Source organism: Aulonocara stuartgranti (assembly GCF_965226115.1).
Source record: "Aulonocara stuartgranti genome assembly, chromosome: 2".
Classification (NCBI taxonomy): Eukaryota; Metazoa; Chordata; class Actinopteri; order Cichliformes; family Cichlidae; genus Aulonocara; species Aulonocara stuartgranti.
In genome coordinates, this window is record NC_138940.1 from 16,244,661 (window position 1) to 16,259,170 (window position 14,510).

General features: G+C 46.0%; 1 protein-coding gene across 5 annotated transcripts in view; it reads left to right on the forward strand.

The window, feature by feature from the left end:
* The window catches only part of ppargc1b (peroxisome proliferator-activated receptor gamma, coactivator 1 beta), a 70,006-nt gene extending 62,995 nt beyond the window's left edge, over positions 1-7,011 (forward strand). For all 5 annotated transcript variants that reach the window (XM_082551156.1, XM_082551155.1, XM_082551154.1 and 2 more), the window contains 7 exons: positions 4-49; positions 771-835; positions 931-1,534; positions 1,729-1,786; positions 1,956-2,074; positions 2,379-2,506; positions 2,702-7,011. In XM_082551156.1, the coding sequence (XP_082407282.1) occupies positions 4-49; positions 771-835; positions 931-1,534; positions 1,729-1,786; positions 1,956-2,074; positions 2,379-2,506; positions 2,702-2,793 (1,112 nt within the window). In that variant the 3' untranslated portion in view covers positions 2,794-7,011. The remainder of the gene's footprint in view (positions 1-3; positions 50-770; positions 836-930; positions 1,535-1,728; positions 1,787-1,955; positions 2,075-2,378; positions 2,507-2,701) is intronic.
* Positions 7,012-14,510: the final 7,499 nt, after the last annotated feature.

A 14,510-nucleotide genomic window follows, 5' to 3' on the forward strand; every position in this document is an offset into this window, starting at 1 on the left:
CAGAAAAGCCAGCCTGCCTGTGTCTGCCTCTCAACACAAAGTCTGCAGGGTGAGTATTCACAGCTCAGAGTACCTGTAGGTTTCATCATGCAGGTGCACCATAGTTATTTAGGCCGGAAACTTCACTTTAGGTTTACTAACGTTGAGCTGACAGCAGTGCAGAGGTGACTCAGCAGGCGCTCCACGCTGAACATACTTCAGATTATGATGCTGAGAGGATTGTTTCAGCTGTGCTAATCTAAAGCCTGTAAACATGCAAATGACTGTTAATCACTTGGAAACCATAAAAACCTCCATTCATTCGTTTCTTCCTGTTTGGGTATTTGCTTAATGATCTTAATTATAAAAATTTGAATGGTTGGCAGTTTGTCAGTGTGTGCACTGTTTGGGCTGACACTAAATTTAAGGCTCCGTGCAGGAACACAGGGACATCACTTACCCTGCAGTGAAACGGTCTCTCTCCAGTTGAGCTCACTTTTACTTCAGTATAAAAGACGCTCATGTTCATCAGAAGTTCTAGCATAAGGTAACCAAAACAGGAAGAACCATCACATTCCGGCTGCTCACCTGTGGGTCTGATGAGATTTCAGGATAAAAGGCTTCAGCACCATCCATGGGGCCATTTCTGAACTTTTAAGCCAGACCCAGATTCATCAGGACCCTGGCTGGTTTCTCAGAATTTAATTTGGGCAGACAGAGTACTTTTTTGAACATTATTGAATGGTGATTGTGTTCAGGGCTCTAACGTGTCCTCTGCTTTGATCCGGCAGAGAGTCCCAGTACAGCACCAAGGCCTTTGAGCAGACGCTCAGCGTGGACCTGTGCGGAACGGCGGGTAAGCCTCTTGCTGCTGGGGCCCCACGCGATGACATCATAGCTGCACATGCTGTTTCTCGCTCATGTACTCAAGCCTTTGTCGTCCCCACTCAGGTCTCACCCCTCCCACGACTCCGCCTCACAAGCCCGTGGAAGACGAGCTGTTCAAGCCGGCAGACGGAGGAAAGGGTGGAGGTGGCGGAAGCGAGCCCGCCCACCTGGCTTCAAACAGCAGTGCTGCCGTAAAGACCTCGTCCTGGGCGAGCCGGGCTCACCACCAGCGGAAGCTGCCAGAGCAGACGGAGCTATACGCTCAGCTGAGGCGCATGGGCCAGGCCAGCGAGACTGACGCCCACCGTGGCTTTGGTGACCATGACTACTGTCTGCTGAGCCTCGGCGAGAGCCGCAAGCGTAGCGCTGCCATCTTTGGCGCCATGTTACAGGGACGAGCAGAGAGCGAGAGAGTCGGTGCTCCAACTCCCAGAGTGGCCGAGGAGGAGCGGGAAGGGAAGGAGAGCGAAGACGGGCTGGTGCACCCGGAGGCTGCAGAGCCGCGGGAGCAGCTGACATCGTCATCGTCACCCCCATCAGACCGCCAGTCGGACGCTGCCACGCCGCCAGCTTCTGAAGAAGAGGCAGAGGGCTCGTCGGTGTCTCGCTCGCCCTCGCCCATCCCCCACCTGTGCCCTAACTCCCCCTCCAGCAAGAAAGACTCCAGGTAAGATGGACACTTGGGGGGGGGGGGGGGTAGAAGCAGAATCCCAGTGAGTCTTACATTGTCAAAGATCAGAGGTCATTATTTCTGGAACACAGGTTTTTTTCTTTGCCGCAGTCACCTGTTACCTGCTCGTGTCTTTCATTTTCACCTCGTGTTTGTCCTAATCTCGCATTCAACCACCCCTGCTCTTTCAGTGAGAACTCGGAGATTTGTCCTGACGACACGCAGGGGATCAAAGCCAATCCTGACGAGGTACGTTCGTCGTTCCAGAGCCTGAGTGCTGATGTAGCCACAGTCAGGTGTGCCTCTGCGTACCTGAGAGCAGCTCTGCGCTCGGCCTCCCCTCGCTTTAGTTCACACATCTTTCAGTATTCTGTATTGTCCTTTGTCCTGACTGTTGCCATGGTTTCCCTGTTGCCAGGACAACTGCCAGGTGTTTTACATCCACAACCTGCCGAGCAGCGTGACCCAGAACATGCTGAGGAAACGCTTTCAGATTTTCGGCAAAGCAGAGGACTGCAAAGTCATCATCTGCAACGAGTAAGTGTGTGTGTGTGTGTGTGTGTCATTGAGTCTGTCCCGTGATTGGCCACAGCCCCTAAAGGTCAGAGAGGGTCACTTCCTGAGGGGCTCATTAAATGTGACTTTGAAATTTTAATTTAATGATGGCGCCCGCTCCTGTTGTTGCAGACAAACCCAAACATTTGGTGGTGTTGATGTAATAGTTTTGTTTTGGGGTCAGAGGCGAAGTCACTGCTTCATTGTATCCAGGATGTCACGTGTCTGCATCACACCTTAAAGCACCAGTAAGCTAATGCACCGCCTGTCCTCTGCCGGCCTGTAGGGAGCGTTGCGGGGTGATAAAGATCCGCTCATCGGGCGTTCAGAAGCACTGGAGAGAGCGGGAAGGTGTTTTCCAGAACGGACCGGTGAGCCCGCGGAGGCTGACGAGGAAGCGCTACATAGACCTCGGTAATGAACGCACACAGCAGCACTCACAGGTGCACTCAGTAACCTGGACAGGTGTGTCAGTCATTAGTGCTGCAGAGGAAGAGCGCTTCAGCTACCGCAGAGCATCCTCCCGCCTGTAGAGGCGGGGCACGCACCCAGCTGTGGTTTGTTTCCCAGCAGCACGCCTGACCTGAAGCTTTGCTCTGTGTGTTTCAGATGAGGCAAGTCCCGGCCCGGTCAAGAGCAAGTACGACGCAATGGACTTTGACACTTTGCTGAAGGAGGCCCAAAAGTCCCTGCACCGCTGACAGTAGAGGTCCACCGTCTGGCCAGCCTTAGTAAAGAGCATCAGCCCTGCAGCGACGCGGCTCTGCCCTCAGACTGACTCCTGGTTCCTCCTCACAAGACGACCTCGCGAAATGTTTACATTTTTACCGTTGGAATAAACAATGAGGACCTCGTTTTTTTAAGTTCTTTCACCGGAGGACACTGCTCATAAACGAGGCGCCGCAGGGTCACTTCAGAGAGATCGCTTCTGTGCTGCTTTCTTGTCTGCACTGGGATGCCGTCGCCTCGCTGTGGACAAGCGGGCGTGAGAGACCCAGTAGCAGATCCTTGCTATCCCTGCGTGGCGTTGGTTGTTGTGGTGTGTGTCCCCATGTGTTCGTTGTTCTGTTTGTTTTGTAAAAAAAGAGAAATGCCCCTCTGAGGTCACGACAGGCGACTACGAGCTGCATTTGCTCGTGCAGTCGCATAACCCCAAAAAAGAACCTGCTTTGGTTCAGCGACAAATTGTGGATGTTATTAATTTTAAAATTACTGTGTGTGTGTGTTATGGACAAAGAATATAAGAAAACGTTTAATGTAATTATTTTATGACTGAGAAAGTTTACAAATCTAATATGAAGAAAAAAAATCATGTTTTTTCCTTTTTGTAATTGTAGTGCTTCCTTGATTTGATCTATGCACTGTAAGGACGCACCTGTTTCTGCTGTCCCTCCCTCCGATCTCCGCCATGCTGACGTTACGGCTGCTGCTGCTGCTGCTTCACACACGAAGGCTTTCGGGATTTGGGAAAAGTGTTCCCGCACTCGTTCACACGCACTGAAATAAGATGTGAGTTTACTTGAACGCCTGGAGGCGTGGCCTGAGATGGAGGCATAGGCACAGATTAGTTTGCCCACATCCATCAGAACCAGGACGAAAGTTGGAAACACTTTTCCCAGATCTTAGAGCCTCCCTGTCTCCCTGATGGGAGCCCCCCAACCGCCAATGCAACCGTTACTGTTTACATCTGGACAGCAGCAAGCGTGAGGAAAATGGAGAGCGCTCTGTACAAATCCAGCACTTTGTCCAGTATTCACCCCTTGAAGCTGCTCATCAGCCCTGTGGGGCCAAGAGCTGCCCGCGGGTCACGTGTGTGGGCCGGCCGCGGCGCGAGCCTTGCCCTCGACAGCACGCAGAAGGATCGGCTGGTCTCGTGGAATGTATTCGAGGACCTGAATGTAATCGTGGCGTTTTCCCCGTTTCTGCTCGCCCAAAGATTGTGGAGCTCTCCGGTGCTTTAAAAGGCTACACTGGCAGGGCTGCGTGAGCCGCTCCGGCCTCAGCGGTCGTCCGCTTGCGGCCGATTTACATTCCCTGCGCAGCTAGCAGCAGCAGCACCCTGTCAAAGGGAGAGAGCCTCCACAGCTGACGGCGAGGTGGCATGATATGGCCCGAGGACGAGCAAGGGGCCGGCCGAAAGGGAAGGAACAGAGCGGGGGTTTCCCGCCTGCTTCAGATGAGCATCTCTACCTCACATCCATCCGCCCCCGCCCTTTGTCTGTGTACGCTCTCCCCCTCCTCTTTTATAAGTGTCTGTCACTGGTTTCTTTGCTCTGTGTTTTCGGTGTGGGGCTTTTCTTTGCTGATGGGCAGTGTGGGTGGGTTTCTTTTAATACTGCGACTCCTACCACTACTAGCCACGATGGGGGGCTACTCTCTGTGTCCGGGGCCGCCTCACGGCGGTCCTCGGCGTGTCTGTTTCTTCGAGTCTCGACCGTGTCCTCGTGTAGCTGAGTGTTTCGTCTTCGTCTCGTGTTTAAGTTGGACACTACTGATGCTAACCCTAACCTGGGCCGGGCCAGGGGGGCGGAGCAGGTCAGGTTACCCGTCTTTCCCTCGTTCTTCCTCGGGAATGCGCCCAATCCTGATCTGCTCATCCTCGCTCCCGGCCCGACTCTCTCTCTCTCGCTCTCTCTCTTTGGGTTTGAGGGTTCCGGGCCTTCCCCAGACTCCTCCCACTTCTTTCCCCTTCCTCTTCCTTTCTCTATCTAATCGACTTGTTGGTAACACACAAAAAATTTAATGTTTACATCACTTGATTCTTGTCTGACTTTATTAGGAACGCACACTAAGTACAAAGGCGCCTTATTCAGTGTTTCAAACTAAAACAACAGCAAGCAAAGTGTCCCGGGGGGGCCGCACCCCTCCCCCAAGGCTCACTGATGTCCAAAACGTATACATACTGATGGAGGAACAAGAACCCCTGAATGAGTATTTGTGCTTAGTATGTATACTACTCAAAAGTGAGAGAATGTGCTGGTTTACATGTTAAAAAGAAATATATGAGTATATAATGTGTACATAGCACTATGCCTCATTGTAAACATAAAATGTATTGTGTGTTTTTGTAAAGGTGGTGGGTCACTGTTGATTCTGAATCAGGCGGGAGGTGCTGGTTTGGGTCGGGGAGGAAATCCAACACTGTAGTTCCCTTTAGTCCGTCACACTAGCACGTCCCATTTCTTTGCTGTTTATGAAACGATTCGTTTTGTTTTCAGTTTTCTGAAAAAGCAATTTAAGATGCAATACGTAATAATCTTCTGATTACAGCCATCCTCACATCCTGAGGAAATAATGTGTGTGGGTGGTGCTGAGGTGTACTGCCGGATGCTCTGTGCGCAGACCGCAGCGGGAGGAAAGCGGTGCGTCGTGAATGGCCATCTGAATTTACTCTTGCACAAAATTGTCACAAACGGTGAAACGGCGTTTCCCATCAAAGAGCCAATGGGAAGGAGTTTCTGTCGTGTGTCAGCAGCAGCCGATCCACACCGCGACCAGAACACGGGATGTGAGAGGGGGGAAACAAAAGGAAGCTGTCGCCGGTTTGACCCTGTTAAATATCTGCACCCCCCCCCCCCCTCCCCCCGCAGAGGCACAGGTGTGTGGGCGGAGTTTCTGGCTGAGGTTTCCGCCCTGCTTTTAATTTGAAAATCTGAGACCGAGAGGGGTTTCTGCAGTCAGTCCTCCAGGTGAACGACATCAGCTACCCCCGTCTCCAAACGGCAAGCCTTAAAAACCAGCCGGGGGAACCACTAGCTTTTATTATTACTGTTTAACCTCCTTTCCAATCCAATGTGGTTTATTATTAAATAATTACTGACGTAATTACAACTTTTTTCAATAGCCATATTATAAAAAATATATACATATATATGAATATATATTTGTGTGTTTGTGTAGATATCTAGATGATTATATAATTTCTTATAGAAAACTTTGATGTTGATCATTCTCCTGAGTGTTTTGAGAACACATTTCAGCATACATACATATATATATATATATATAAAAGTGCTGTCTGCCTGGTCTAGGTCCTAGGTCAGCAGGCAGCAAATCCAAATAATTAAAAAAAAAAACCTTCCAAAGGGAATACCCTCGTCACAATGCAATACCTTTCTTTCCACTCTTCCTTTCAGAAAAATGGGAAATGGCAAGAAAATCATTTGTTAGGCAGGTTAACCAAAAAAATTTTAAAAAATCTTCAGTAATAAAGAGCTTGGCTCGCAGCTCGTGGAAAAACACGTAACGTCTTGGGTTTTCTACGTTGGCGACGCCGTGGCCATTTAAAAAAAAAAAAAAAAGCGTGTCCGATCACGCCTCGTTTCACATCTTGTCGGGTTTTTGGTTTGAGAATGGAGCCCAGCATCGACGCGTCTTTATCTGCTAAATGTGAGTTTGGAAACTCGACAAAGGGCATACTCGTTTCATCGTTTCTCATTTCTATTGATTTCCTGTCTATTTACATCTAATGACTATCAGATTCACAAATTCTTATTTTTTCTTTTTTAACTTAGTTTTTGGTAAAAGACAAAAAGGTAAATACTGCTAGTGAGATTTTATATTTTTACATATGTTGGTTTTATTTTGCGTGTCTTCTTTTTTATTTATATGCCACTTAGTTTGGACGTCTTTGGTTTTGTGTGAATTCATATGTCTGCAGAATGTGGAGACAAAGGCATTTCAGTATTTTTGAATTGTTAAAATCTAGTTTCATAGAAGCGGAGTATCTGATGTTATAAATTATATTTTAATTCATGTAAATAGTTTAAAACAGAAGATTATGGCTTCCTTTTAAACTGAATACATTTCTCTTCAGAGATTGTTTACATTATTAAACTGTAGAGATGTGCTCCTCATATACTGTATAAAGTACATATATTCATTGATTTGCCTCCAAAAATAAAATCCTAATGAACAAACCTTCAGTGCACGTGCTGCTTTTTGGCACAAACGGGCGAAGCCACCGGAAGACCACCCAGGTCTCCAGCCGTTTGTCAAGGCCGAAAATTGAAGCCACTGACTCTGTCCCACGTAAACAAGCTTTTTCTGCTGTTTTAATGCAGCAGTCTGTGGTTCACCAGCTTCAGCCCACAGTATGTTCAGTTTTCATGCTGTCACCACCTGTCATACAGCACCAATCGCAGCAGTAGTCGTCTAAAGGTGCTTTACACAATCAGACCTCCCCTGTAAACAACGTTTGGCGACGGTGGGAATGAAGAACTCCCTTTTAACCGGGAGAAATCTCCAACCAAACTGGGGTAAGGGAGGCCTCCTGGCTCTGTACAAATCCATCACTTCTGCACTTTGTCCAGTATTCACCCCTCGAAGCTGCTCATCAGACCTGCAGGGCCAAGAGCTGCCCACAGGTCACGAGTGCAGGCCGGAGGCGAGTGTGGAGGGAATGGCTGGTTTCTGATACAGGGACGTTGTTAGCAGAGTGGAAGTGCTTTCTTTATAGGCGGATTATCAGAATAATACTCATGTTGTGTTGAAGTACGAAGGAGAACTGCAATACTGCATCCAATACTTCCACTGCTAGAGACGGCCAGTTTCCTGTAAATAGGATCAAATAAGAACTCAGTGTTGCTGGATCCAGTCCTGAGAGTAAATGTCACTTCTGAAAAATTACTGCATCTCATATTTCCAAAATCGTCTCCGGAGCCAAAAGTGTTTAAGACTAAACTCTGTGACTTGGTACGTCGTGCACGGGGATGTTGAGTGCATGTCACAGTAAACTACGCTGACGCAAATAAATTTTAGTCACTGTGCCGTCTGTTTGACTGACGAGACACGGTGTCTGTCTCCTGAATGGAAGATTGAACTGAACTGGAAGCTGGTTCCACACAAGAGGGGCCTGAAAACTGAAGGCTCTCCCTCCCATTCTACTTTTAAATACTCTAGGAACAACAAATAAGCCTGCAGTGTGAGAGTGAAGCGCTCTAATGGAGTGATTTGGTACTATAAAGTCATTAAGATAAGATGGGGCCTGATTATTTATGTGAGGAGCAGGATTTTGAATTTCAGAGCTGAAAAATGAGGTTGGCTTTAAACCACCAACCACTGCAGTTCCTCTAGCATCCAGCAGAGGCAGTAGTGAGTCACTCCCATAGAGTCCCATGTTAAAATAAACATGTTTCCAGCCTGATACACAGCCTGTTCTGATCTCTATAGAGAATTTCCCCCTTCACAACGGCAGGGGGCGGGGGTTCTGTAAGTCACATTACGTGTTAAAGTTTGCACATTTAGGGCGTGTGTCCTCTTTAACTGACAGGCTGATGGTGACAGGTCACTGTAACTGGATTGTTGTCACTTTGGTTTCATTTTGAGGATGGGGCGGAGTCACACCGGTCCAGATCTGGAGGATTCAATTCAATTCAATTCAATTTTATTTATATAGCGCCAAATCACAACAAAAGTCGCCTCAAGGCGCTTCATAGATACAGAGAAAAACCCAACAATCATATGACCCCCTATGAGCAAGCACTTTGGCGACAGTGGGAAGGAAAAACTCCCTTTTAACAGGAAGAAACCTCCGGCAGAACCAGGCTCAGGGAGGGGCGGCCATCTGCTGCGACCGGTTGGGGTGAGAGAAGGAAGACAGGATAAAGACAGGATGGTGCATGCTGAGTGGGATTCGATGCAGATGAGCTGCCTGTGGGGGTGTGTTTGTGCTGCAGCCCTGCGAGTGCAGGAAAAACGGTAAAACCTTAATGAGCGTGTGCCTGGCCACGGCCTGACCTGCTCTCTCATACAGAGGAGGACATGCCCTCTCTCCAGTCTTCCCCTGGTTAAACAGCATACTATTAACAGGCCGCTGGCGAGTTTCCGGCTGGCTGGGCCGTGATTCGCACGTCACTGAGTGCACTGATGATTGTGCACGAGGCAGCACTACACCAGCACTGCTGCACTCGTGCTCTTGACTCTGCTGCGATTCCCACGCCAGCAAAAACACAGAAGAACATCCCAGAACCTGATCCTGAAGCGTGGGGAGCGTGGAGGCAAGAAAGGAAGGACTAAAGATATGAATATCTTCAGTTTGATGTTCTGATTGTCCAATTCCACAGAGGTGTCATCGATCCTCTTGGTTGAGATCGCAGTCTGTCTGTGAGCTCTATGGTGAGCCAAAGTTCAGAATTACATTCTAATTTCAAATCAAATATATTGAATATTGAAGTTGGAAATTACGTAGTGTTACCCAACAAACCACGACCACAGGTTTACGCTCCAAGCAGTGTTGGGAAGGTTACTTTTAAAATGTATTCCAGTACAGATTACAGAATGCATGCCTCAAAATGTATTTTGTAACGTATTCCGTTAAGTTACTCAATGTGAGTAACATATTCTGAATACTTTGGATTACTTAATATATTGTCATGCTTTTTACAACTACACAAATGTCGCTATCACATCCTGCAAATCCTTGTTTGTTTTTCTTTACCAATTAACTGTTAAGCCCAACTTAAGATAATATATGTAATGTAGAGGAGCAAAGACTTGGGTATGTTTGTATAAGCTGTTTTGTCTTCTTAAAGATAATAAAAAAGCACAGTCTTTCCTTAACATTTTTTTTATATATAAACCTGACAAGTGGAAGACAAACATAAAATATGCCATTGAAAAGTATTTACTGTTATGGTCACCAACATCACTTAGTTCAAATAAAAAGTAGCCTTGCAGAAGGAGAAAAAATATCAGCATTTTCAATGACTGTTTTCTTATTAGGACAAGAAAGGATATATATAAAATTATACTCAAAAATGAAAAATATCTTATTTTGGCATTTACTGTCAATATTATTCTTCCACCAATAATTTTAAATTACAAAAGATTTTTCAATACAACTCAGATATTCAAACTCAATGTAACAATGAGAAATTACATTTTAAACCTTACCCCTATAATTTTTAAAACAAGACAATATATGTTTTATGCAACTCAGCAACATTACCTTATGGCCATTTAACAAAGGCATGCAACAAAGAACTGTCCAAGGTGTCAGTGCTGAACTGCTTGGTTGAAAACCTTAATTGGCCCCAAAAATCAAATAATTGGCGAACAATTGCAGTAAACATATGAGGTGCTGCTTTTTGAATGCATGCCAAAAACAAATACTAAAGACTACAAAATACTGAGGTTGCAAGCCCTATCTGTGAACAATACCAAGATAGTTTCAGCAGACTACCTACATCTGTTTCGCCTAGTCTACAGTCCAGTAAAGGCGGTTGTAACGCAGCAAGAGCACCTGTTCAAAGTGTTTGTCTGTCATGCAGTTACGGTGTGGGGTGAAAACAAGTCCTCCGTGGCTAAAGAGACGCTCGACAGGAGCACTTGATGGCAGAGTTGTATTGTACTTTAAGAAGAGGGCTCTGATCAATGGATATCTCTTTAATGAGGTCAGTGTCTTATCTGAATCTTGAAGATACCTCTGTACCTCATCCTCCGCTGTAGAACAGGTCACCTGTGTACTCTGAAAACTGAAGAAGCTGTCATCATCATCTTCTGGCTCATTTCCCACTGAGGCATGTCCAGTGGTGCTGGTGTCATTAGAAGGTTCTGTGTTGAGGAGACCATTGGACCATTGTTCTTCTCATGGATTCTCTTTCATCATCAGCAAGCCACCAGAGTCGAAATTTTGGGATGGTGGATGCTGCCATCCTTGCTTCATGGGAGGCTAATACAGCTGCAAATCGAGTGTCAATTGCTTTGATGATCGCTAAGAGGATGTGAGTTGAAAATTGCACTTGTGTCAACTTTTCAGATAACTTAGCTTTCAGACTGAGAAGGGTGGGAATCACATATCCGAAATAGCAGTTCTTTTCCCCCTGGAACAGGTTGACTGAGTAGGCAAGTGGTTTCAGAATGGCTGCTACTCTTTGAGAAACACTGTCTCTTGAGGATGCAGTTTTGCCACCTTCAGTTGTTCACAGATTTCATTGAGCTGACTTTCAGCTAGATTCATTAGCTTCTCGATTGCATGGTACTCTGAGCTCCACACCTGTGGGGATGGCGCCCAGGCCCAGAGCAGTGCCGCCAGCTCCCCAATCCTTTCCAGGTGGCGCTCGGACCGGTCCTGCAGCTCTTCCTGCTGGCGACACACCTCCGCCGCCTGCTCCCGCTGGGCGGCCGCCATTTCGGCCACCCTCTTGGCCAGCTCCTCCATTCCCTGGCTCCGATATGGACCCGCCGTGCTGCCTCCTGGGTTTCGGCACCAATGTGGCGTGAATAAGGCACGGCGGGACCACGGAGCAACGTTCAGAGCCATCTTTATTTAATTCACGTCACACCACAACACACCCAAACCCCTGAGTCCCCGTGTTTTTAACTAGGCGGGCGTGATTAAGGATGCCGTGCAGGTGCGTCCGCCCTCCCTGCACGGCACCGCAGACCACGCCCCACCACAACACATTTTGAGTATGTAGAAAAATTTCAGTTATTGCTTCCTTCATTTTTGGAAAAGTTTTCTCAATGTGAGTCATCAATGTTTTTCTGCAAACAGGACTCCTGCCCCCACTTAGTCCTTCAACCATCTTACGGAATGAGGTGTTCTCAACGGTAGAAAAGGGCTGCACTTCATTGACTATGAAGTCAGATACCAAGGAATTTACTCTCCTTTGGGTGATGGCTGGAGTGCTAAGGATAGCTTGTTTGAGAGGAGGAGGGGCTGTGTCTTTGCCACTTTGTTCATCACCATGATACGATGTATTTGCTTTGGGTAAACTGTGTATAACCCTGGGATGCATCCTCTGAAAAAAAAAAAAAAGAGAGAGACCGACCAAAAGATAAAATATTACTGATGAAGAAATAGTTTTGTATTCAAGATCACTGCAAAAAAGTTGGGCAATTGGACGAATATCTCGACTATCAATAAGTTGAGCCTTTCACCGATTGTTTTTACAAGAGGAATTTTTTTTTTTTGCCAATGAGTAATTATAATAATAATGTTGGTTGAAGGTAAGAGATGCAGTCAATGGAAAATATAATAGTGGTGTTTTAACGCCATGAACAAATGCAGCGATTCATTTACTCAAACTCATAACAGAATGAAAGAAAAGCAGTAGTCTATGTTCAAGAAAAAACAAAACATTTAATTTAAATAAACAAACCACAATGGTGGGGAGGGATAGAAGAAACTGACTTCTTTTTCCACTTTAACTGTGTTCCAGTGTTTATGTCTTAGATACTCGACCAAAAAACAAATAAGTTAAAAGCCAAAATGTCACTTCCAGCAACCATAAAAAATATCAGAGGTAAATTTACGTTTTTTGTGCACTTTGGTGCAACTCGAATAAATAAATGAATAATCCAAAGAGTAGATATGTTAATACAGAAACTTCAACAAGAAAAGAAGATAAAATATCCCCCCCAAACTAAACTTTCTATTTATGTTCTAAATGCGCAAATCAGTCCGTGCATTATTACATTGCTCCGCCCATTAACAAGTCACCTCCGCGATTATGTGTGAATGGGTTGACTGCGTGTGTGTGTAAATGGGTGGATGACTGATTGTGTAAAGCGCTTTTGGATCCTTAGGGACTAGAAAAGCGCTATACAAATACAGGCCATTTACCATTTACCATTATGTTGGTTATCGTTTGACTGACGATTGTCGGTTGGAAAAATTTTTAATCTCGCCCAACCTTAATGTCCACCCTACTGTTAATCATTTTGGGATTGCTTTCACAACTGCACACGATAATTTACAGCTCGTTAATGCTATCTATCAAGTTTAACAGTCTATGAACTAACGTTAACGCCAGCTAACAATGTTAGCTAAAATCACAGCAATATTATATCGAAGCTACTGAAGTGGCATATAGCCTAGGTAGCTACCACAACTAAAATAAGATATTTGCAGTATGTTAATGTTAGTTTTTTAAAAATAACTTACTTTCAGATGTTTTGTTAGATTGGAGGTGGAGTCTTTTGACACAGAGAGCATCTTCTTTGCTAGCAAGCAGAGTTTGCATTGCACTGTGAAATTCCGCCCACCCCTTTCTTCTTTGAATATAAAATGGTGTTGGAACTTCCAACTCTGAAACGCATTCCTGACTCTGTTGTGCTGGCTCCGGCTCCATTGTTTGACTGACGCTATACCAACAGGACGATTTTTTATTTTTTTTTATTTTTAAACAGCCTCTTCTCGCGTATTTTGTATTTTAAATACGTAACGACAGTACATGTATTCCGTTACTCCCCAACTCTGGCTCCAAGCTACGTACTCTGCATACTCTACAACCTACCAGAGACACTTGGGCTGACCAAGCAACTAAGTTACACAGCTTTGCATGCTTTTATTGATTAATTTGTTTGCATGCACTCTCTCTCGTGTGACGCAAATTCATCCGAAGGTCTATAACTGGTGATGACATCATTACTTCACTAGCACTGAGGCCGTACTGTGTGAGAAATAAAGAAATCCAACTTTTCCAACTAAAAAGCAATACAGTTTTTAAAAGTTAGAGCCTGGAGCCTCGGACACGAGGTGCAAACACAAGCAATCATCCCAATGTCGGTGATCTGGCCACGAGAAGAGGAACCTTGTGCCGTTCTCTCACCGTTACCAGCTCCTCTCTCTCTTGAGCTCAGGTCTGAGCTTCGTCACCCTGCGCTCAGGCTCACAGACCGATGTAGTGACTTGGGAAACTCTAACAGCAGAGTGTTAGAGCACAAATAGTATTTCTATAATTAATGAGGCCAAATATCAACCTGTCAATACAACAATTAAATCCAGCAGCAGCTTGTCCTCAGTGTATAAGAGTCCAAATACAGCTGATATATACATTAATGCGTGATTAAACAGTTAATACAGATGTTTGTTAAGCATCTGCCTGTTTAAAACGTTGGCGATTAATTGCACAACCCAAAGCCAGAGGAGAAAGCATGCGACTGGAAATCATCCTGTCAGCCATTTCCTGTCACGCTGTCCTCTCTGTGGCTGTTTCTGTGGGGCAGTCGTGACTGCAGCAAACAGAGCTCTGCACTGCAGTTATCAGACACACGCTGTCATCCCCGAGCTTCAGCTACGCTCTAACGGGGACACCAGGACGGAGACGCTGCTGCTGAACCAAACCTCAGGACCATCCAACAGCCTCCCACGCTGATACACCTGGGTATGTTTATCCATTTGGGCCCAGCAGAGCTATGTGTTGGTACGTAAAGGAGGAGAAAGAACTCCTTTGTGTGGGCAGGAACGGGAACTCCATCAGGCTGCTCATGCATGTTTCCAAACTGTGATGACACACCAGCCTCATGTGGCTTGTAGGCGGATCATAGAAACCACTGACTGGACCTCATGTCAAATAGGTGATATAAATATAAACCATAGAAGTCTGAATACATCTATGAAAGACCCGACAGCCTTTATGCTTGTCTTTCGACACTTCACACTTTCTTTTGATGTCTTGGCCCCTACCCTGGT